At 44.7% G+C, this 23122-nt stretch overlaps 1 protein-coding gene and 1 pseudogene across 2 annotated transcripts; both read left to right on the forward strand.

Annotated features, from left to right (window-relative positions):
- Positions 1-1393: 1393 nt before the first annotated feature.
- Positions 1394-8449, forward strand: LOC732761 (histidine kinase). 2 transcript variants are annotated; one of them, XM_008679588.4, is made up of 11 exons: positions 1394-2433; positions 3250-3483; positions 3579-3748; positions 4153-4365; positions 4445-4631; positions 4724-4775; positions 4856-5085; positions 5272-5370; positions 5499-6214; positions 7244-7723; positions 7841-8449. In XM_008679588.4, exons 1-11 carry the CDS (start codon positions 2155-2157, stop codon positions 8100-8102), a joined length of 2922 nt encoding a protein of 973 aa, XP_008677810.1. In that variant the 5' UTR covers positions 1394-2154; the 3' UTR covers positions 8103-8449.
- Positions 8450-14134: 5685 nt separating this feature from the next.
- On the forward strand, positions 14135-15593 carry LOC103654078 (uncharacterized; annotated as a pseudogene).
- Positions 15594-23122: the final 7529 nt, after the last annotated feature.

Consider the following 23122-nt stretch of genomic DNA (forward strand, 5'->3'; position numbering starts at 1 on the left):
TATGAATATTAAGGAAGAATTTATGAGACGGGGGAGGTTTTGAGTAGGTGACGGTCGAGCAACCAGGTTCTGTGTCGACAAATGGATCCTAAATACACCACTCAAGGACCGGTTTCCAAACCTCTATAATATTGTGCGCAGGAAAAATGTTTTAGTTAAAGATGTGATGAATGAAAATATAACCAAATTATGCTTTCGTCAAGTTATTGTTGGTGTAAAACATGTGGAGTTGCATAATTTGTCAAATTTATTGGGAACTTTTCCTCTGGGCCAAACTAGAGACAAATTTCTTTGGGAGCCATAAAGATGGACTTTTCTCGGTTTGATCAATGGACTTTCTTCTAATGGATACCCCCTTAAATCTTAATAGGTTGCTTTGGAAGCTAAAACTCTCTCTTAAAATTTAAATTTTCTTGTGGTACTTAGGAAAGAACATTATTTTCACTAAAGGTAACCTAACTAAGCGCAGGTGAAAATGTAGTATGAAATGCAACTTTTGTGATCAAATTGAGAATATTCAGCGTCTTTTCTTTGATTATTACTTTGCTAGAAATATTTGGAGAATCATTAACTTTACTCTACAGATAGAGAGACCTATTAGTATTAATCATTTAATTAGAAATTGGTATGCTAACAAGGGAACCATACATAGAAAAAGACTCTTAATTGGGATGTCGGCAATGTTTTGGGTCATTTAGCTTTATCGTAATGATGTGGCTCTTTTTTCTAATGATGTCGATAAATGAAGAAGACTATAAAATATTACTCTTTTCGTCCACAAAAGTTAGCTGTTCTTATATTTCGAGGAGTCAATCATTTTTAATTTTAACCATATTTATATAAGAAAATATTTATATTTATATTACAAAATTTGTATATATTTTTGTAGTAAAATTATTTGAAGATATAAATGTTATTAATATATTATATAAATATAGTAAAACTTAGAAAAGTTTAATCGAGCGATAAGGATGGAGGGAGTAGAACATTTTCTTGCTTCCATAATAAAAAAATGCGTGACGATGACGTGCTCCACCAGTTTGACCGAGGTTTCTCTGCTACTGCTGACATGAACTGTATGGGCTGGCACCTCAGGGCGCAGAGGCGGGCCCATGGTCCGGGTCCACGGAGTACACAGCAGCGCGGCGTCCGCTGCTCCAGATCGGCCCTGCGGAAAAAAATTTGCTGCAGCCCGGCGGTAAAGCAGGCTGTTTGCAGCCCTCACAAAAAAAGAATAGACCCTATCTATAGGTCCACAACAAATTTTTTTCCGGCCCTGCCGTCGTACTCGTACGTGCCATCGTCTCTATTTCCCGGACTACCTCCTTGGCACGTCCCGTCCCGTTCCGCACCTGCCTCCTGCCGGTCTGACGGCCTATCGCCTACAGCAACAGAAAAACAAGAAACAGCCATGGTGCGGGGGCAGATGCGGCAATTCTGAGCTCGGCACGCACGTGTCTTTAAAACGCCCTCGCTTCCTCCTCCGTCCGTTCTGCTCTTGCCCCCGCCACCGGCACGGGCCGGGGCCACGCTCGCCGCTCAACGCCGCCGCTGCAAGAGGCCGCGGGTGATTAGCCTTGAGATTAGCGGGTACCGCTTCACTGTTACGGGAGTACCGTTTTAATTGACGCCCGCCTGTCTCGAATATCGGCTGCTGCCAAAAGCGCGGGTTCGGGGTTCCTCCCCGTCGGGCTCGGGCGGCCTCGGCTCGCCTCGTGGCGCCGCTGGGCGCTAGCGGAGTGGAAGTGGATCGACCTGTTGCGGCCGAAGAGTGGGGAGGCAACAAAAGGGAAAGCTGCGCGGAGAGCTCGGGTACCGTGGCCGGATTAGTTAATGCCCGCGAGCAGCTAGTCGTAGGCGTAATTATTTTAAGGCAGTTGTCGCCTCTGGGGACTCGTGAAAGCTTCACCTCTTTTGAGAAGCTCCGCACCACGACCTCGTCCCGCCCGCAGCCCGCTCTTCCCCGCTCCACCTCCAGGCTTCCAGTCTCTCACTCTCCCGCGCCTCTTGCTGCTGCTGCTGGCGATAGGGATCCCAGCGCCTTCAAGTTCGGGTGGGCGGCTAGCGCGGCGCGTGTCGGCGAGCATATGGTGGGCATTGGGCGGGGGAAGGAGGAGGAGGAGCGGCAATAGATTTGTGGGCGCAGAGGCGGGGATGGGGGGCAACAAGTACTGCGCGGCGATGACGAAGAGGAGATGGAGGGGGCTGGCAGCGGCCGCGTGGGTGCTAGTCGCGGTGGCTTGCTCCGCGGTGATGCACTGGACCATGCGCCGGGAGAGCATGGACCGCGCCGAGGAGCGCCTCGTCAGCATGTGCGAGGAGAGGGCCAGGATGCTGCAGGAGCAGTTCGGGGTCACCGTCAACCACGTCCACGCGATCGCCATTCTCATCGCCACCTTCAACTACGATAAGTCCCCTTCCGCTATCGACCAGGTTCGTCACCATTCGCCCCCCTCTTCTCCGCCATTGCTCTTGTAGATTGCTATGCCACGGTATCAATTGGCAGTTGGTTTAGCAATAGCGGACCCCGAGATCCTACACATTGTTCTGTGGGTTGTCTCTTTTCTTTAAAGGAGCAAACAGAAAAAAAAGGGGAGAAATAGAGATATAGAGATGCGTTGTTGTTTGTTGACGCTTACCGTCGTTTAGCACGCCATGATTGCTGTGGTTGGCTGGGACAGGTGCTGTTCATAGTCTTGTGGAAAGAAAAAAAATGTCCATTCCTGCGGCGGTTAGGCGGGGATTTTTTAGGCTTATTGGAGACGTAGCTGAACTGAACTGTTGGGTTGGTGGCACATTGTTTGTTCATAGAGTGATTAGTGTGTTCGCTGCAAAACCATCTGGGGGTTACTTTGACATCCATTGGGGTGTGCTCTTTTGCCAACCTTTTGATTCCTTGTTTATTCTGAGAAAGGTCCCTGTCGCAGAGATTAAATTATGTTAGAAGCTGCTTTCTGCCTCTCTTTTCTTTTGCTTAGATTATTGATCCTCAAAGCCGTCCTTTCCTGCATCTACACTTCGTTTCTCTTCCCCCCCTTTTTTTTTGTCGATTTACCTATAGTTTAGGCGTGCAGTGTCATGGGCCCATGTTATTTGAAGACGTGCTCGTTTTTGCATACAATGACCAATCTTATTCGTTGCATCATTACTTTTGGTAAATCAACAAGATGTCTTCTTCTGATTCTTGCAATTTATAGCATATTATTGTCCAGTATTCTATTTTGGCTTAATAATTAATGTCCGACACAGGACACTTTTGCAAAATACACGGCAAGGACATCATTTGAGCGACCGCTACTCAATGGGGTGGCATATGCACAGCGTGTATTCCATCATGAGAGGGAAATGTTTGAAAGCCAGCAGGGATGGATTATGAATACAATGCAGCGGGAGCCTGCACCCCCGCAGGTTGAATATGCTCCAGTGATTTTCTCTCAGGATACTGTTTCCTACCTCGCACGCATTGACATGATGTCTGGAGAGGTATGGTTCTATTTGATCGATCTTAGTATTCATTGGGGTGTTTATGACCCTTTGATGTCTCTTTAGTGAAAGCAATCTATTTATTTACGATACAGGAGGACCGAGAAAACATTTTGCGGGCCAGGACTACTGGCAAAGCTGTGTTAACAAACCCATTTCGGTTGCTTGGATCAAACCACTTGGGAGTAGTTCTCACTTTTGCTGTGTACCGCCCTGATCTCCCCGCTGATGCATCAGTTGAGCAACGTGTGGAAGCAACTATTGGGTGAGATGTTCTAACTCACATCCTTTGTTGTTTTATTTTTAACCAAATATTCTAGCATTGTCGCCTTTAAGACTCATGTTTAACATGTGGGTATGAATAAAATTTTGTGCACTATTATTTGATCATGTAATATCTTGTCATCGTGTATCATGCCACATTTGTGGTTCACTGATCAATACTGAATTTAGGTTGACTATGATGACCTTAACATGTCTAGTAACAGGTGATAATAGAAACAATGTGTTTCTTTTTTAAAAAAGGTATAGCGTGCTTATGGCAGTTATGGCAGGCACATTTAGTAATAGATCATGCAGGTTATAATCATTGCAGCTTGTCTCAATTTAATCAAATGATACTCTATGCTTATCTAATTTTCAAGAGAATAATTTGCTGTGTGCTCCCAGATATCTTGGTGGAGCGTTTGATGTGGAGTCACTTGTGGAGAATTTGCTGAGCAAACTTGCTGGCAATCAGGATATTGTGGTGAATGTCTATGATGTCACAAATGCTTCAGAGGCTATGGTTTTGTATGGACCTTCTAGTTCGGATGAGCGCGTGCCTTTCTTGCATGTTAGCATGTTGGATTTTGGAGATCCGTTTAGGAGGCATGAAATGAGGTGCAGGTTGGTAGTCCTTATCTGTAAATCTTAATTTTCTTGGCTGCTTTTGTTTTCCACTAATGTTGTCAACCTGCAGGTATAGACAAAAGCTTCCTATGCAGTGGTCTGCCATAACCAATCCTTTGGGCACATTTGTCATATGGATGCTTCTGGGGTATAGCATTGCCGCTGCATATTCTCGATATGACAAAGTTACAGAAGATTGTAGAAAGATGGAAGAGCTAAAAACGCAGGCAGAAGCTGCTGATGTTGCAAAGTCTCAGGTTTGGCCTGTTCTTTAGCACTCTCATTTACTAGGCATTCTAGCATATGCATCATGTATGGCTTAGCTTATCTATGTTTGTCTCTCTTGCAGTTCCTGGCAACTGTGTCACATGAGATCAGAACACCTATGAATGGCGTCCTTGGTACTTATGCATTTATTTTGATATTACTTAATCTTCAGTTCCGTGGGCCTATCAATCTAATTTTTTTCCTTCTGGCGTAGGAATGCTGGATATGCTTTTAGGAACAGATCTAACTATGACACAGAAGGATTATGCTCAAACTGCTCAAATGTGTGGCAGAGCATTGATAACGTTGATAAATGATGTCCTTGATCGAGCAAAGATTGAAGCTGGAAAGTTAGAGCTTGAAGCGGTGCCTTTTGACCTGCGTTCTCTCATGGATGATGTTATTTCCTTATTTTCTTCAAAGTCACGGGAGAAGTGCATTGAGGTATGTTACTGTTAATGCTTGAAGTAGGAAATGATGTTGCCTGGGCCATCACTTGAATGGATATTGATTGCTTTTAGTCCTAGTTTTTGGCTGAGCAACTGACGAATAATGCAGTTTTGCCTGAACCAATCTGTCACTATACATTGTGGCATATACTTTTCCTGATCCTTTTCCTTCTTGCTGCAGCTTGCAGTATTTGTATGTGACAATGTTCCGAAGGATGTTCTTGGAGATCCTTGGAGGTTTCGGCAGATACTAACAAATTTGGTCGGCAATGCAGTCAAAGTAAGCAACCATTTATGGTATTTGGTATCCTCACACTACAACTTCGAATGATGTTGGTTAAGTCGTAGATAAGTCTGTCATCAAATACATTCAGAAAAATGCGCTGATATATTTATCGTGTGTTCCAGTTCACAGAACGGGGTCATGTATTTGTGCGGGTCTGTTTGGCTGATAACTCAAATATGGAAGCCGGTCAGGTCCTAAATGGAGCCATGAATGGGAAAGATGGTAGAGTTGATTCAACAACTAATGGTGCCTTCAATACTCTGAGTGGGTTTGAAGCAGCAGACAGACGAAATAGTTGGCAATATTTTAAGATGCTCCTCTCTGATAAGGAGTCCCTTTTGGATGATCTTGAGGGAACAAATTCTGATCAAAGTGATTCAGACCATGTCACACTAGCGATAAGTATTGAGGACACAGGTGTTGGGATACCATTGCAAGCACAAGATCGTGTTTTTACACCGTTTATGCAGGCTGATAGTTCAACTTCAAGGAATTATGGTGGTACTGGCATCGGTTTAAGCATTAGCAAGTGCCTAGCTGAACTTATGGGTGGGCAGATAAGTTTTGTCAGCCGTCCTTTTGTTGGAAGTACATTCACTTTCTCCACCACACTGAAGCGCTCATACAAAGATATTTCAGTTGATTCAAGTAGGAGCTTGTTAGAGGCACTACCAACTGCTTTTAAGGGAATGAAGGCCATCTTGATAGATGGGAGACCTGTACGTAGTGCTGTTACAAGATATCACCTCAAGAGGTTGGGAATAATTGTTCAAGTTGTGAACAATATGAGTGCAGTAGTAAAAGCTTTCCCTGGACAAAATGGAGCAACTGTTTCTAGGTGAGTGTTCTTAAGTTAGTTTATTAGATGCTGGAGATACAATTGGCTGAGCAGTGATTCACATTTCAGTACTTTCCCTCACATGGAGGCTCCCTCAACCGCAAGCCTTATATGTGAAATGGGAGCTCTGTTTTAAAGGCGACGTCTAGGCGCCCCAACACTCCTAGGCGTTCCCGTCGCGTAGCTAAATCAGCAAGAGGGCAGAGAGAAAGAAGGGGCGGCGCCGAATCAGGCCGCCGGCGGCCGATTCGGCCCCAGCGACAGCTGAATCAGGGCGGCGGCGGCCGAATCGGGGATGGCGGCAGCAAAATCATGAGTGGCGGCGGCTGAATCGTGTGAGGAGAGAAGGAAACCACGGCTGAAAAAGGGGAGGGGAGAAGGAAAGCAGCAGCTCAATCGAGGGGGGAGAGGGGGGAAACAGGGGGAGATATAGGCTGGCTTCTTTTTCTTCCTCCTCCATGCTGCTGTTTTATGCTGCTGTTTTGTTGGTTCTCATGTTGATAAGGTGTCACCTTGCTCGTCTTAGTTGTCGCCTAGGCGTCCAGACCAGGTGGTAGTTCAACGTCTTATCTTGCCTTACCGCTTTAAGAACCATAAACGGGCTAGGGAACATTTCTTTTATTAAATTGTGTGACTAAAGATTTGAATTCGAAACCTGGTTTTGTTACCAGCATGTTAAGCTGCATGCACTGACGGCCTCAACAAAGACCCTAAGGGCTGGTTTGGTGGACAGGGAAATGAGATCCCCTCCATTTTTCTGTCCACCAAACCAGCCCTAAACTGGTGGGAAAGGCAGGCAACTCATTAATATATTTTACTACATATAATAGATAAACCGTCTATGCCATCAGTCTGTCCTGAATAAGCTATTTTCTTTTTTGAAAAAGTATAGGACCCTAAAATCCTTGACTGACCTTTTATCCCCAAACTGTTTTGGGGAATAGCATAAAACATTCTTAAAGCACCTGAATATGCACTTTATAATTGTTTTGTATGACATCTGAAATCATCACATTTATTCTCTTGTAGGGAAAAGGCAACCATTCTTTTTATTGAGAGTGACTTTTGGAGGCCCGAGACAGATGTTCAGTTATTGAACCATCTACGCGAGCACAAGAATCGTCAGTTGTCTGATGGGCATAAGGTAGTTCTTTTGGTCACCTCCGAAGCTGATAAGGACAAGTATGGATCCATATTTGATATTGTGATGTGCAAGCCTATAAGGGCAAGCATGATTGCTTCATCTATTCAACAACTGCTCAAAGTAGAGATGCCTGAAAGAAGAAATAATCATAATCGGCCATCATTTCTTCGCAGCCTGCTGGTTGGGAAGAATATATTGGTAGTAGATGATAATAAAGTCAATCTTAGAGTCGCTGCAGCTGCACTCAAAAAGTACGGTGCTAATGTTAGCTGTGTTGAGAGTGGCAAAGATGCTATCAGTCTACTTCAACCCCCACATTGCTTTGACGCATGTTTTATGGATGTTCAGATGCCAGAGATGGATGGGTATGGATTAAATAAATATAAACACGTTTGTCATTTCCATCATGTTGTTTGAAGTTTGTTTGCTAGGTGAAGTAAATCTCCCCACTGATCATCAGTTCTCAATTATTACTTTTTTAGGTTTGAGGCAACAAGACAAATAAGGCAAACAGAGATGAGAGTTAACGAGGAAAGGAAGAATAAGTTGGTGTTGATTGAAGGCTCAACATTTGTTGAGTACCATTTGCCTGTTTTGGCGATGACAGCCGATGTTATCCAGGCAACTTACGAGAAGTGTATAAAATCGGGAATGGATGGATACGTGTCTAAACCCTTCGACGAGGAGCAGCTATACCAAGCAGTCTCCAGATTAATAGTGGGAACGACAGATTCGACTGTTTAATATTTAGATGGCTATGAATCTGATTTCTCATTCATCGAATTGAAGCACACCACCATGTTGCTTCTGTCCAAGTTTGACTCTAACCCTTAACAATTGTCTGACCTGGCCTCTCGCAGCACTAGATGAAAAGGATGAAAGTGCCACGAGTTGGCTATGTATCAGCACCACAGATGAAGTTGCCTCACCCCGGAGTGTAGGTTGGTAGATCACTCTCTTCTTTGATGTTTATAGGTTGTTGTATATCTTCTGACAATTCATTGGAAACCACATCTCGTTGCGACATTGGAGGACATCTTCAATGCTGGTAAATTTGTTATAGGAATATCCTTTAATGCTGGTATTTGGTACTCCCTCCGTCCCACCAAAAATATAAAATTCGTTTTGGACTAAGCATATATTAATTAATTAATTTATGGATATAATTTGTATATATATCAACATTTATTATCATCTATTTGAATGTGGATGGAAAAAAGTCTATAAAGAACTATATTTATATTTTGAAATGGAGGGAATAATAGATACTCTACTTAACATTGTCTACTCTTTGATTGTGGCAACTGAACCCATATATGCTAGTCAACATCGAAGTGTCAACAAATACCAACACTGAACAGGAATGTCATACCGCAAATCCACAGAACGGAAAACCGCGCCTGGGCTATAGCACGTCAGATAGATAGGATGAAAATGAGTTCTCTCTGCATCTTATTTCTGCCGAGCAGTGGTTCTCCTGCTGGTGACATGTTGTGCGGACTTCCTAATGTAAAAGCGTGCTAGATGTCACCTCCTGTGACGACCGAGTGTGTCAGTGCGGTGCTGCGTGCCGGTACCAAATCAATGTGTGATGTCAAATGACGGGACACTCTTTGCGTGCAGTCCGTGTACCAAGCTACAGGGACGGAGGGAGTAGATACATATAAAATGGAGAAAATCCGTTTATTGCCATCAAAACTTATACTGATCACTACAATACCATCTAAAATGATGTGCTCCCTTCAAAACCATTGGTTTATATTTTCTATCCTTTCATTGCCATTGCCGTTACATGCCACTGTTAAGTGGTGCACGGGCCCACGTGTCACCTTTTAGATGGCATTTTGAAGCTAGCACGAGCTAGTATGATCTAGTTGGTACTGGATCAATTGAATCTGATATGTGCACCCTTAATTTTTATTTCATTTCAGTTAAGGCTCCACTCCATTAAGGCCCACCGCGCTAAACTATGTGCACACCAATTTCAGCAGCAGCTACGTGTGAAAGAATTAGGATCCCCCAAAGCGTTTTCAGCCAATCATTATCATTGTATAATGGTAGAGTCGTAGAGAAGTACCGCTACCTGCTCAAATCGATCCTTCTAGCTAGGTAGCATCTTGAAATCTGGACACACCACTACTGAAAACAACATCTTTGCCGAGTGTCTGAAGTACTCAGCAAAGATGGGAAAACACTCGACGAAAGATTTTACCGAGTGTGATAAGGTATTCTGGTAGTGCAGATGTATAAATATACTATTTCATAAATCACCCTAGATTCGTTCATCTATGTTACCATCATGACACAGTAGTAGTCACGATATCAAGTCGTGCTGCTACCGTATCGCTTAGCTATAGGTTAACAACCGACATCCGATACTTAGCTATAGGTTAATAACCGACATCCGACAGAGTAATCACGATTTATTTCTTATATGAGCCGTAATATTAGGATTTGTGATCGATTGCATGGCATATTGTTTCTCATCTAGACCGAAAAGAAAGCATATATTTAATACTCCCTTTGTTCTAAAATATTTAATGTATTCATTGATATTCAAATATTTGATATGACATAAATTAAAACTAAATTTTAGCCAGGGGAATCAAACACCCATGCGGCCAAGATTCTAGTACTGCTAGTAGAGTGGAAGAACATTTTAGGAGGATCTATAGCAGCGTATATTTGCTAGCTTCTTTATTATCGACAAGAGTAACGGTGATTTTTTTAAACTAAATATCAAGCTCAAACTATTAAGTGTGATCAATGCCATCTTAATGGTGACATGGGGCCATGCATCACTCAACACTGAGATGTCATTTGGTTTATAAAATGTAACGTAAATGATAATGGTTCGCACTCGATTACCAACGGTAATAAGTTTGTATAGATCGGTGTCAATTCCTATTATATTATTTGATTATGGTGCATTTAAACAAACATAATTTAACGTTATCTGTTACCCATTATATTAAAAATATGTGAACCAAACAACACCTGAGATGTAACGGCAATTATATTGAAAGGATAAAAATATATAAATAAATGGTTTTGAAGGAAACATAATTTTAGATGGCATTGAAGTGATTGATATAAATTTTGATAGTATTGAAAGAATTTTCTCTACAAAATGACTAGCAGTGCGGCGTATACGCGTACCGTGCATGCTTCTGCCAGGTCAGGGCCTGCCTGCATGATGCGTCACCCTGCCAGGTCAGGCCTACCTCGAGCAGCACATCGCACATGGAAGTAGTAGTACTAGGTAGAGTAGAGTACGAGAGCATCTGAGTAGAGTACGAGAGCATCTGCATCGCTGTGGCTGGTGTGCTGAGCTGCGCCAGGCGTCAGCCGACCGTTCAGCCTGAACGCCGGTGGACTGGCTGGACTGTACGGGGTAGAGATGACAATGGGTAAATATCTACCGGGTATTAATACCCCATATCCATACCCACGACAAAAAAATAACTCCACCGGGTCACCCATATACACTGGTGGGTATGAATTTATCCCCATACCCATACCCACGTGGGTATGGGTCACCCATCGGGTCACCCGTACCCACAAAATTAAACATCTATCAAAATATTATATTATACAAATATCAAGTACATCCATCTAAATATCATTACAAAATTTCTAGCATCATTTAACCATCCATTCAACACACATTGGGTGAATTACATGTTTCATTACATGGTCATTAAATTGTCGTTAAGCCTTCTATGACATAATGGCCTAAAAGGTTATTAAATAGTAAAAAAGATGGATGACTAAAGTCTAAGTTCATGCTTGGGCTAAGTTTATATTGGGTATTTTATACTCACGGGTTAACGAGTATGGGTTAAGGTGGAACGTTCTAATACCCATTTACCCATTGGGTGAAGATTTTTGCCCAATAACAGACCCACGAGTAGAATATTTAGCCCACATACATACCCTAATGGAGTAAATACCCATCGGGTATCGGGTCGCGGGTACCCATTGCCATCTCTAGTACGGGGTCACGGCAACATGTTGGAGTCGGGCGGCGATCAATCTCCTAGACGGGGGCCCGATCCCACGACAAGCAACGCGTAGAGTCGGCCCAAAAGGTTCGCAAGCCTGTTGGCCACTGCATCTCCACCAAGTTAACTAATTATTATTACGACTACTAGATGTCATTTTAGGTCGATCCAATTATCCAAAACAAATTAGAGCGATGTGAGCATAGGGCCCAAAATAATCAACCTGCTCGCCAGGTATGTTACACGATGATAAAAACAAGTGACTTAAAATAACTAGTATATAGCTCGTTCTAGCGCTACCATCCAATAAGAGGAGAGAGATTAATGGCGACAATGACAACGCGAGTGGAGGGGTTAACGTCGACAACGGCGGCGATGCAAGTGAGGAAAAGGGGGCGGCAGGGACGTAGGGGAGTCTGGATGCGACGGGTTACGAGGGAGAGAGGGAGGAACGAGTGATGAAGGATGATCCAAATAATATTGTCTATTAGATTTGACTGAGTAAGGGAGAGAGAGTTATCCAGCGATCTGAACCGTTGGTTTTGTTGGTGTGTTAAGTCCGAGTGTAATTTTTTTAGTGAATCTAGTGAAGGTTATGAGTGTGGTGGTGATTTGGTTAGGTGGATTTTGTAAAGTTTAAAGTGGTGGATTCTTACACGAGCTAGGCTGGGGTGTCTTACCCACATATCGAATTTGAGGGTATGTTTTGTTGGATGTACAAGAAGTGATGGAAGGGACGGCCATAATTTCTATAGTATTTAGATTAGAGTCACGTGGGTGCGAGATAAACACCGGAGTAATTTTTTGTGGCGGTGTGATCCAAAAAATCGAGAGGACGATGTCGTCACCGCTTAATCCTACTTTGACCTCGAACTAAACACACGGTAAAACTCTCTTGGAAACAAAGACCCCCAATAAATTTAAATAAAAAACACCTAGAACTATCTAAGGATTAACTGACAATTCAAACAGTATATGATGAACTTTAAGAAGAATACTTAGGCCGGACAGATGGAAAAAGGAGAAACGACACAGACTTTAATAAAAAACACCTAGAACTATCTAAGGAGAAAGGGCTGCACAGACTTTAGATGGAAGCACTTTAAGGTACCAAACTTGTTAATAGAAATCTATCTAATAGATTATACTAATAGGTGAACAATATTAATACTATTTGTTATTTGGATTATAATAGAGTTGCTTGGGTGCATTGGATGGCACACATGTAAAGGTGACTGTCCCAACTAAGCTGAAGGGGAGATATAGGTCAAGAAAAGGAGAAATTGTGACAAATGTGTTGGGTGTTTGTGCACCTGACATGCAGTTTATATATGTCTTACCTGGTTGGGAGGGTTCTGCACATGACAGGCATGTGCTTCGAGATGCCATCTCGAGGCGGATGGATTACGTGTCCCTCAAGGCGAGTTATGTCCCTTCATATTGAAAAAACAATTATTTAGGCATAGTTATTGGTGTTAAACTTATACTTTCTTTTTGAGAGCACCTAGAGGAGGGGTGAATAGGTGATCCTGTAACACTTAAAACTTAGGCCACAAAAACTTGGTTAAGTGTTAGTACAATAACCGCCAAGTGGCTAGAGAGGAATCTTCAACAAAACACAATAACCAACAAGATCAATCACTGAGATGGCACGGTGGTTATCCCGTGGTTCGGCCAAGACCAACGCTTGCCTACTCCACGTTGTGGCGTCCCAACGGACGAGGGTTGCAATCAACCCCTCTCAAGCGGTCCAAAGACCCACTTGAATACCACAGTGTTTTTCTTGCTTTTTCTCAATCCCGTTTGCGAGGAATCTCCACAACTTGGAGCCTCTCACCCTTACACTTGAAATTCACAAAGAAACACGGAGCAAGGGAGGGATTAGCAACGCACTCAAGACAAGAAATCACAGCAACACCACGCACACAAGTCGCAACGAGAGCTCACAACACAACTCAATGAGTTCACCACTCAACTAGAGCTCTAATTGCTATCGCAAAGAATCAAAGGCGCGGAATCGATGTCTTGGTGCTTAGGAATGTTGTAGGAATGCTTAGTGTGCTCCTCCATGTGCCTAGGGGTCCCTTTTATAGCCCCAAGGCAGCTAGGAGCCGTTGAGAGCAATCTAGGAAGGCTGATCTTGCCTTCTGTCGACTGGCGCACCGGACAGTCCGGTGCACACCGGACACTGTCCGGTGCCCGATTTCTTTCCAAATATGGCGCAGTCGACCGTTGGCAGCCTGAGAGCCGTTGGCGCACCGAACATGTCCGGTGCACACCGGACAGTCCGGTGCCCCCTTCTAGCCGTTGGCTTGGCCACGTGTCCCGCGCAGATCGCGCGGCCGACCGTTGGCCCGGCCGACCGTTGGCTCACCGGACAGTCCGGTGCACACCGGACAGTCCGGTGAATTATAGCCGTACGTCGCTGGTGAATTCCCGAGAGCGGCCACTTCACTCGAGCCAGCCTGGCGCACCGGACACTGTCCGGTGCACCACCGGACAGTCCGGTGCTCCCAGACTCAGCAGATTCTTGGCTGCTCGAGCCAAGACACTTTCAATTGGATTTTTCCTGTTTCCAGCACTTAGAGACAATACATTAGTCCATAAAGCAATGTACTAAGTCTGAGAAACATACATTTATCCTTGATTTGTACTTTGTCCACCTTTTTACACTTAGGCACTTGTGTTGGACACTAAATCACCAAAATACTTAGAAATGGCCCAAGGGCACATTTCCCTTTCACTTTTTTCCATGTTAAGGTTGCTATTATCTTGTTGATGCTGGTTACACAAATGCAAATGGTTTCTTAGCACCATATCGAGGACATAGGTATCATCTAGGAGGTTTCACTACTCAAAACCCACCACATAGTGCTAAGGAGTACTTCAACTTGTGCCATGCTAGAGCTAGGAATATTGTTGAGAGGGCATTTGGAAGGCTCAAGGGTCGGTGGGGAATTTTAAGGTCTCCATCGTTTTTCCAGTCAAGACTCAAAGTCGAATTATAATGGCATGTGCCCTCTTGCACAACTTAATTTTGCAAAATATGTCTAGAGACCCATTTGAAAATGATGAGGAGCCAGCTATGGATGCATCATTTGAAGTTATGGATGGAGAAATCAGTGAACCAGAATTTATCACGTGTGTCTCAACATCTAATGAATGGACTGATTTCCGCAATAATCTTGCTCAGGGGATGTATAATAGATATAGAGCTAGGTCTAATAACTAAGGTTTGTATCTTTTGTCTTTGATGTTATTCATTATTTTTGGCATGTTGCTTATACTTTCATAAATACTTCTTGTAGGACATGAACCAATCAGAGAGCTCAAGTGTTGCTCGGGGAAGAGGGAAAAACAAAAGGATCTGGACTTATTATGAGGATGAGGAGTTAATTAAAGCACTATATGAGATATCTTTAGATCCAAAGTGGAAAAGCGAGGGAGGTTTTAAGAATGGGTATTGTTCTGTTCTAGAAAATGAACTCAAAGCAAGGCTACCAGGGTGTGGTCTCAGTGCTATTCCACACATTGAGTCTAGAGTGAGGCATTTTAGGACCAAGTATGGTGCTATTGAGGTCATGCTTGCTAAGAGTGGTTTTAATTGGGATGACAACAGAAAAATGGTGCAATGTGAGAAACAACAATATTAAGCCCATTGTAAGGTAACAACATCTCCTACCTTGGTTTCTGAATATACTACACAAGTTCATACACAATTTAGTCTACTGTATTATTGATGAAAAGTTTGTTTCTTTGTAGGATAATCCTGATGCAAAGGGACTTTATGGTATTGCATTTCCACATTTTGATACCTTGGCTGCTATATATGGCAAGGACATAGCTACTGGAGAAGGGGCCGAGGGGCTTGGTGAGGCTGTAATTAACATGGAGAAAGAAATAGCTATGGGAGAAGATTGTCCAGTAGTGGAAGAGGATATGGTTTCTATGGATACACCACAATGGTCTATGGATAATAGGAACTCAGATCATTCAACTTCATCGAGCAGCAAAAGAAGGAAGAAACACAAAGATAATATGTCAAGTGACCCATTCTTGGATCTAGCAAGTGGAATTCGTGGTGATCTTAACAAAACCTCACAACACTTTGGAAGGATGGTAGAAGTGATGGAGATGGAAGCAAAAAAAAAAGGATCAAATGCAAGAGTTACAAGAGAAGTTTGTTGTTGAGTTGACTAGACTTGGTTTTGGTGAAGCTCAAAGGAAGTGACTTGTTAAATTATCAATGAAGAATGTCATGAGCATTTGGTGAAGAGTGATCGGCATATAAACTCCTGAAAGTTGCTTAGATCTACTTGAGCAAGTAGATATGTTTACCGGTGAAACATATGTTTACCTGAAGACCAAGTACTCTGCGGTCTATAAGTTGCTTGCTAATCATGTGTGCCGCTGCCCGCTGCGCGGTAGGGTAGTCCTTGAACACTCTTGCCGACACTAGCTAGTTTCCAGTAGACCTAAAACTAACAGACATAGTACACAACGACGCTTTAGGCTAGGCTGCACTATAGATGTCCAAACGGGCCACCCGGCACGGACCCGGCCCGAACCCGTTTCGGCCCGGTACGAATAGGGCCGGGCCAGGCACGGCCCGTTGATGCTTCGGGCCGGGTCGGGCTGGCCCACGTGCCTAAGGACATGCCCAAACCTGGCACGCACAGGGAAAAATCGTGCCGGGCCGGCCCGTTGGCCTGGTGGGCCTCAATGGACCGGGCCGGACACTGGCCCGAACCAACAGTAGAACGGTATATAAATACATATATTTAACATAATTAATCATATATAATAACATATTATTTATATATATTAAGACAACAAAATATTTATGTATGCATTTTATATTTATGTATGCATTTTATATATGTTTGGCCGCGTATTTAGTATTTACATACTATGAGAGAATTAAATATATTTACATATTTAGTATTTACATAAATATGCGGGCCGCCGTCGGGCCGACCTATTTATCGGGCCGGGCCGGGCCAAAGCACGCGGGCCGCCGTATCTGCCCATACCCGGCCCGCTAAACGGGCCGTGCCGGCCCGGGCCCGTAACCGATCGGGCCGGGCCGTATTTGGACCGGGCTAAATTCGTGCCGTGCCACGGGCCAAACGGGCGGCCCGCACTGTTTGGACATCTATAGGCTGCACTAACAAATACAAACACCAAGCAGCTGCAGAGAACGACGACCGTCCTGCAACAAATAAAGAACTCCAAGGCTAGGACTGCAGCAGATGGAGCATACACATACGCACACCAGACACCGCGAGTTTGCTTAGCTGCTGCTGGCATCAAGATGGTAATCAAGTCCAAACGGGCGAGACGAACGGAAAGGGGGTGACACCGATCGACCTCGACCGCACGCACCACGCCCCTGCACGCTACGCAACTCAATATTACATACAGACGACTGCGGCACGTCGCCTACTGCCAGTTGGCCGTGCGTATTCCATGCACGGCCAACTCATCACAAGTCACCGATCGAGACCGGCCAAACTACGTACATGGAGACGTTCAGAAATGAAGGCTCCGGTCGTCTCCCTTTTTTTTTTCATGCAACGCTTGTAGCTAGTAGTATGCATGCATATGCATGTGGCTGGGCCGGCGGCGCGTTGGATTGGAACCATCAGATTTGGTACACTGCATGCAAAGTTGCAAACTCGTGTCGACAGGTGGCGCGCTATATGTCATATCGATCTGCTACAGTCTGATCGACTTCAACGCACAGATTTGGCTAAGTTAGGTGCCTGTATTTGACTCACGGGTAGTCCATCGATCGTTAAACACACAAGACGTGATGCAGTCGAGCGACTGTACGTATCCATTATTTGTTTTTTTTTAAAATGGAACAGATCCCCTGACAACCAAACTAAACTCTGGATCATTTTCTGGCAGAGAGAGACTGACAAATCGGTGTGGTTAGCATGCTAGTATAGCAGCACCAAATCAGAGTTCAGCAGAGAGAGAGAGAAAAGAGAGAAAAAAAAAGGTAGAGTCGAAGACTTCGAAACGAGAGAAAAAAATAAAAAAAACGTTTGAATCCTCTGGAGTTGTCAACGACCTCTCGGTCTGGGCGGTTCGGTAGTGCCTAACATCAACTGTGCGTCGGTAGCTAGTGCCATCCTAAGGGCCTGTTTGTTTACCCCAATGGATTATATAATCTGGATTATTTTTGAAAGATTATATAATCTGGATTATATAATTTGGATTATATAATCTGAGTAGTCTTGTTTGTTTATCTAGATTATCTGGCGTGTTTCTGTTGGGCGGCGGGCTTCTCCGATCCGATAGGCGCAAAAACGATTCGGTAGATTATAATGGCAATGGTGGGTAATTTCTAGGAAACTTGAAAGGGTAGTGGGGAAGTGGGAAAAAAATAATCTGAAATAAGCACCTCCTCACTTGCTTATGGATTATCATAATCCAAGGGGTTAGATTATATAATCTGGGCAAATAAGCTAGACTGTTTGTTTGCCTCTTAGGATTATTTAATCCAGATTATATAATCTGGAGGGTAAACAAACAGGCCCTAACTCCCGTTTTGACTCCAGGAGCTTATATAATTGGTTTTTTTTTCTTGCAGGGAAACAAATTATAGTAGTAGTTTTTTTTTCTTGCAGGGAAACAAATTATAGTAGTAATTGTTTCGCCGTGCCGTCCCACGCCCCGAAAGACAGATATTCCGTGTGGCCCACGCCGCCCGGACACCGTCAGAGTCAGACAGCACGTTGACAACGTGGCGAAAGCATAAAGCAACTCCGGGCGGCAAGGTCAGGCCACCGCGCGAGAGGCGGCAGGACGCCACCCAGATGGAGCGACAGACAGACAGACAGACAGCGAGCCGTGCCGAAGCAGGAGATCGACCGCAGCAACGCAATAGATATAGGGCCTGTTTGGTTCGGTTTTTTTGTGAAGAGCTTTTCTGAAAAGCTGGCTATGGTGAAAAGCTGGCTGTGCAGAGAAGCTGGTGGTTAGAATCTAGGTGTTTGGTTCGACTGCTGTGGAGAAAAGCTGGTGGTTAGAATTTGGGTGTTTGGATACGCAGATTCTGAGATTGTAGATTCTGATTCAAAAAAGGAAACAGATATATACACCGAACCAACAAGAAGGTCATTACATTAAAATTAGTAGAGTTCATTATAACATAACTATCGGTACATTGACATATTAAACTACAACACTAATGCATTAGCAATTGCATCTCGAAATGCACTCATGTCTAACTCATCAGATGTGGTACTACTGCTCTCATCTATGGGTACATCATGAGCAAGGCTAGTAGGTACAAGTTGGTCAAAGTCTCGATCGTGTAGAGCACTGTCTCGAATAAAGTTATGCAATGCCATGCAAGCAATAATTATCTTGGATTTCTTCCTAAGCGAAAATGAAGGTAGATTCTAAGTGAAAAAAGGAAACAGGCAAAGACACAATAATCAACGCCTCATTACAATAATAGTTTTAATAATCTAGATCAGTCACAATAACCAGATCGAACCACAATACCATAAACCCAAAATAAATAAATTGATACATATATGTACGATTCAACAAAAAATCAAAGTAATGCTCAAGTCGAAGTTGAAGCGTTAGCTTTGTTAACAAAGGAATCATGCATCACTAATTCAACAAGTCACTAGATACATCGTATGGCACAAAGCAACCGTCTATCAGGTTCGGCATGGTGGCACTGTACTGCACTGCAGGACGACTGACGACCGAGAAGCGGTTGGGATTCCTGGAGACGCGAGGGAGTGACCGCTTTTCTCCAACAGCTGCATATCCACTTATCTTTAAAGCGCTTCGCCTCGCAGTCAGCATGGAATCTACGCGTTTGGATGAACCGGACGGATTATGGCCGCCAGAAGCCGCTCAAAAGCGGAAACAAACGGGATCATAGGTATGGATAAATAACCGTACATACTAACAGATATGAATATGGTGGAATTTGACATCCGCGAATACGGTTATAGATATAATAAGTTATCCACGGATAATTTTTTCGCGGGTATGAATATACAGTATCCATACCCGTTACCTAATGAATATCTGATATGTAGGTCATCCAGATTTAATATATTATCATAAATTCTCATTTTTCAATTCTTATCCATGACATGTTGTTTGATGCTGAAATTATCAATTAGTGTTGCTGGAATGATAATTATTTTGAAATGTGATAAAATTGTTGTTTGATGTTGAATGCTAAAATTATAGTTGGCGGGCGCAAGGGCGGATTTGGGCCCCGGGCCACCTGGGCCGTGGCCCGGGGCGCAGCCTAAAAGTCCTCTTGTTTATAGTTTTTTCTAGCTAAAAAATCTTGCTTAAAATACATTTCAGCCTAAAAATGTGGTCTAAAAGACCTCCTGCTTGTAGCGATTGAGCCTAACGCTGGCGGCTTCCCTTAATCGCTCGAGTCACGAGAACACAGACTCTTCCAATTATTTCGCAAACATGTGTAGCTGCGCTTCCTATATTGCCAGCGGCACGATCGCCTCCCTCCAGTACTCTATCATTCTCCACGCCTTTGGGATCCACGGATCCGGCAAGGGCATAAGCCAGCAACCTCCGAGGCGGTCGGGCGGGCTCTGACTCAAGCATCTGCCACCGCCAGTCCGCCTCTAGCCTCCCTGCGACCCTGCAGCAGCGACACGCGCGCGTCCAGCACTGGCACCATGCCACCGCCCATGCAAATTCGCCCCTGTCATTACATCTTCTCCCAAGTTATACAACTTCCTCAACCTTATTCCCTTTTTTTCTTATTCATAGGCGAGGGCGGAGCGCCTCCCTGGCCAATGGGCAGCGACCGTCTGCTGCCCTGTGCCCGTGATTCTCCTCTATTGTAAGTAATTGTTCTCGAATGTCTGATCCCCTTTCCCTACCTGTCATCGTTTCACTGGATTGTTTTAAATGTTACTACCTCGTTCTTAAATATTTATAGCTAGTTCATTTTTGAACTAAATCGCGAAAAATAAAAAGACAGAGTAGCGCATCATTACATTTGTAGAGTGGCCTGAGGCGTTAATTTTACGGAGCTTCGCCACTGGGCGGGCGGGTAACGGGTATGAATTCGCGAACTATATATTCGTATACTACCCGTCCGATTATCATCCCTAAACGCAACGAGACGGCGCGGGCAGCCAACACCCAACAACAGATTCGAACAAAACGGCACATCGCCGCCGCCGCCGCCGTCCTTTGTTTTTCTCCCCCCCTAAACACGCTTTGAACCAACGGGGGTGTTCCTTTAAACCTGACAGTGATTACGAAACCGAGTGGTAACTTTTACTGGAGTATTATTACTTATCTTCCTCCGCTAAAGAAATTAGAGTAGTGCTAAAACTTCTCATGCGTGATACATACATACATACCTGACTGTGAGCCGTGTATCTTATAATAACTGGATGGTTGAAAAATCAAGTGTCGACAGCCTTAAAAAACTCAGGTGTGGGGGTATCTTGGTTTCCAGAAAGGTTTGCCTCGTGAAGAAGTACCAGTGCGTATATTAATTTGCGCAACAAGAAGATACTAGAACAACAACGCTCGCCATTATCAGGCCAACTTGAACAACGAGAGCGGTAGTTCACTTGTTCAATCAAACCTCTCGAGACTCCACAAAAAAAAAGGAAGAAAGAAAAGCCTTTTGCCCGAAAAGAAACAAATTTCCGTGAGTAGTAGCTATATATACCTCGCTAAAGATATATAACCCGACTAAACTAAGGAGGCATGCACGCGGTGGAAGATCCGTGCCGCCGACGCGTCGACGTCGGCGATCATCACAGAAAGAAAACGAGATTAATTAAGTGCTTGGATCACGTACACAAAAGCAAAAGGGCGATCGATGAGGTGGTGCTTTCCATTTAATTTCCCCCCCTTGCTTCACAGAACAGTTTACGAGGAGAGGAGGGACGTGCCAACAGCACGCTCTATATATAGAGAGCCGGGGACAAAAACGAATGAAAACGAGCGCCATGAAACGTCTGGTTGTTAGCGTTATTAAACTAGTAGTACTGTACAATAAAGCATCTGGCGCTAACAGCAAATCACAGGAATAAAGAGGGACGACGGAGACTAGCAGCATGCATGACTAGCGTCGACCAATTAATTAAGCGACGGAGATGCATGCATGCGAGCAAGAAGCTTCCAAATTCCGACGACGTCCGTGTCCGAGGGACACGTACAAATCGCATATATTTGGTGCGAAATAGAAAATCTGGATGGACTGGTGAATAATATGCGTGTTCTACAGTTGACGTACGGTGCCTGGTTCGTCCAATGGACGATGGATGGAGACAAGCGACGACGGAGGAAAAAAAAAGCTGGGAAATTAAGGGCTTGTTCGTTTTCTTTCCAATCCATGTGGATTGGAAAGGATTGGATGAGTTTTAATCCATAGCAAGTCAAAATCTCTACTAATTTTTTCTAATCCCATCCAATCCATGCGATATAGGAATAACCGAACAAGGCCTAAAGGGGAGGCCACAGGCCAGGACAGGAGGGTCCAAATCGTTACAGCCGGTGAGTGAGTGAGTGAGTCCCTGTCCATCCAGGAGGGTTCGCGTACACGCACAAAGAATAGGTTAGTACACTGTTACACATATATGGTTGCTGAGAAAAGACGCGAGGCAAATCCAACGGCCAACAACAGAGCCCTGGTCACCGCACGTCCGCACCTGTCGTCCCGAGCCGAAAATGATGCTGCGGCGCGATCGGTATAACTACGCGCTAGAGTAGTATAGTCGTCTCATGGTGATTTACTTGCCGATAGGTATAATCCAAAAGCTTGGCAGTACTAGATGCATGCATGTATATTTTTTGTCTGTAAAAAGAAAGTCAGCCATTGACTCGCGGATCGGTTGACCAAGACGGCAGGGCAGCAGCATGCAGGGCGTGCCGTGCAGGCAACTATTAGATCCTGCTGGCGAGATGATGCTCGCGGTTAATGTGCCGGAGTCATCTCAGTGCAACAATAGCTAAACTGGGAGAGCCCAACCTAACACCTACTATGTAATATAATATTCTAGCATAATCTACTAGACATGCTATCATGTGGTAAGGAGGACGAAGTCGCAGCCTTTTCAGCTAATCATCAGAAGAACTGGGAAAAAAACATGGGCCGGTAAAATCGGATTGCATTGCATTTCCGCTGCTGACAACTCACCAACCAGACCAGCGTCACGTAAGCCTGGAGGAGCACGTGAAGGCATGCGCGCGAAGCTGCCGACGACTGGGCTCGATTTGTCGCGGTCGTACGCCGGTGCAGTGCGACTGCGACTGCGAGTGGGCAGTAGAGCAGGAGCGGTACGTGTCCGCCCCGGCCCCCAACCCCAACCCAACCGATGCAGGATCTCCGCCCAGTCCAGAGGCCCCCTCGCCTCCGGTCGTCCGGCGCCCAGTCAAAATCTGCCTTGCTTGCGCGCGTCGCCAATGGCAAGGCCGAGTCCACATCCACCCCAAACCATGACCTCACCAAAGCCCGAACGAATCCATCCCCTCCCTCCAAACCCCACGGCACCGTCTAGCTATTCCATCGGGGACCCAACCAATTCAACATTCCGCGCGCGGGCGCTTGTGTTGTGTGTCGTGTCGGGCAGGGGTCGCAGTCGCAGCAGGCACTAGGCAGGCAGGTTATAAGACGCGCGCGCGCGCGCGCCGCTCGGAACAGAGGAGGACTGGATCAGGAGTCGAGAGGGAAGAAGACAGCCCACAAAGCAGCCGGCGCCGCGCGGGGACTCTCCCCGCCCA

This window comes from Zea mays, chromosome 4, assembly GCF_902167145.1.
Source record: "Zea mays cultivar B73 chromosome 4, Zm-B73-REFERENCE-NAM-5.0, whole genome shotgun sequence".
NCBI lineage: Eukaryota > Viridiplantae > Streptophyta > Magnoliopsida > Poales > Poaceae > Zea > Zea mays.

Coding starts and splice junctions, on each gene's coding strand:
- LOC732761 (XM_008679588.4), top strand. CDS start 2,155: ATGGGGGGCAACAAGTACTGCGCGGCGATGACGAAGAGGAGATGGAGG. Junction 5,086..5,271: donor CACGGGAGAAGTGCATTGAG/GTATGTTACTGT, acceptor TTCTTGCTGCAG/CTTGCAGTATTTGTATGTGA. Junction 5,371..5,498: donor TGGTCGGCAATGCAGTCAAA/GTAAGCAACCAT, acceptor CGTGTGTTCCAG/TTCACAGAACGGGGTCATGT.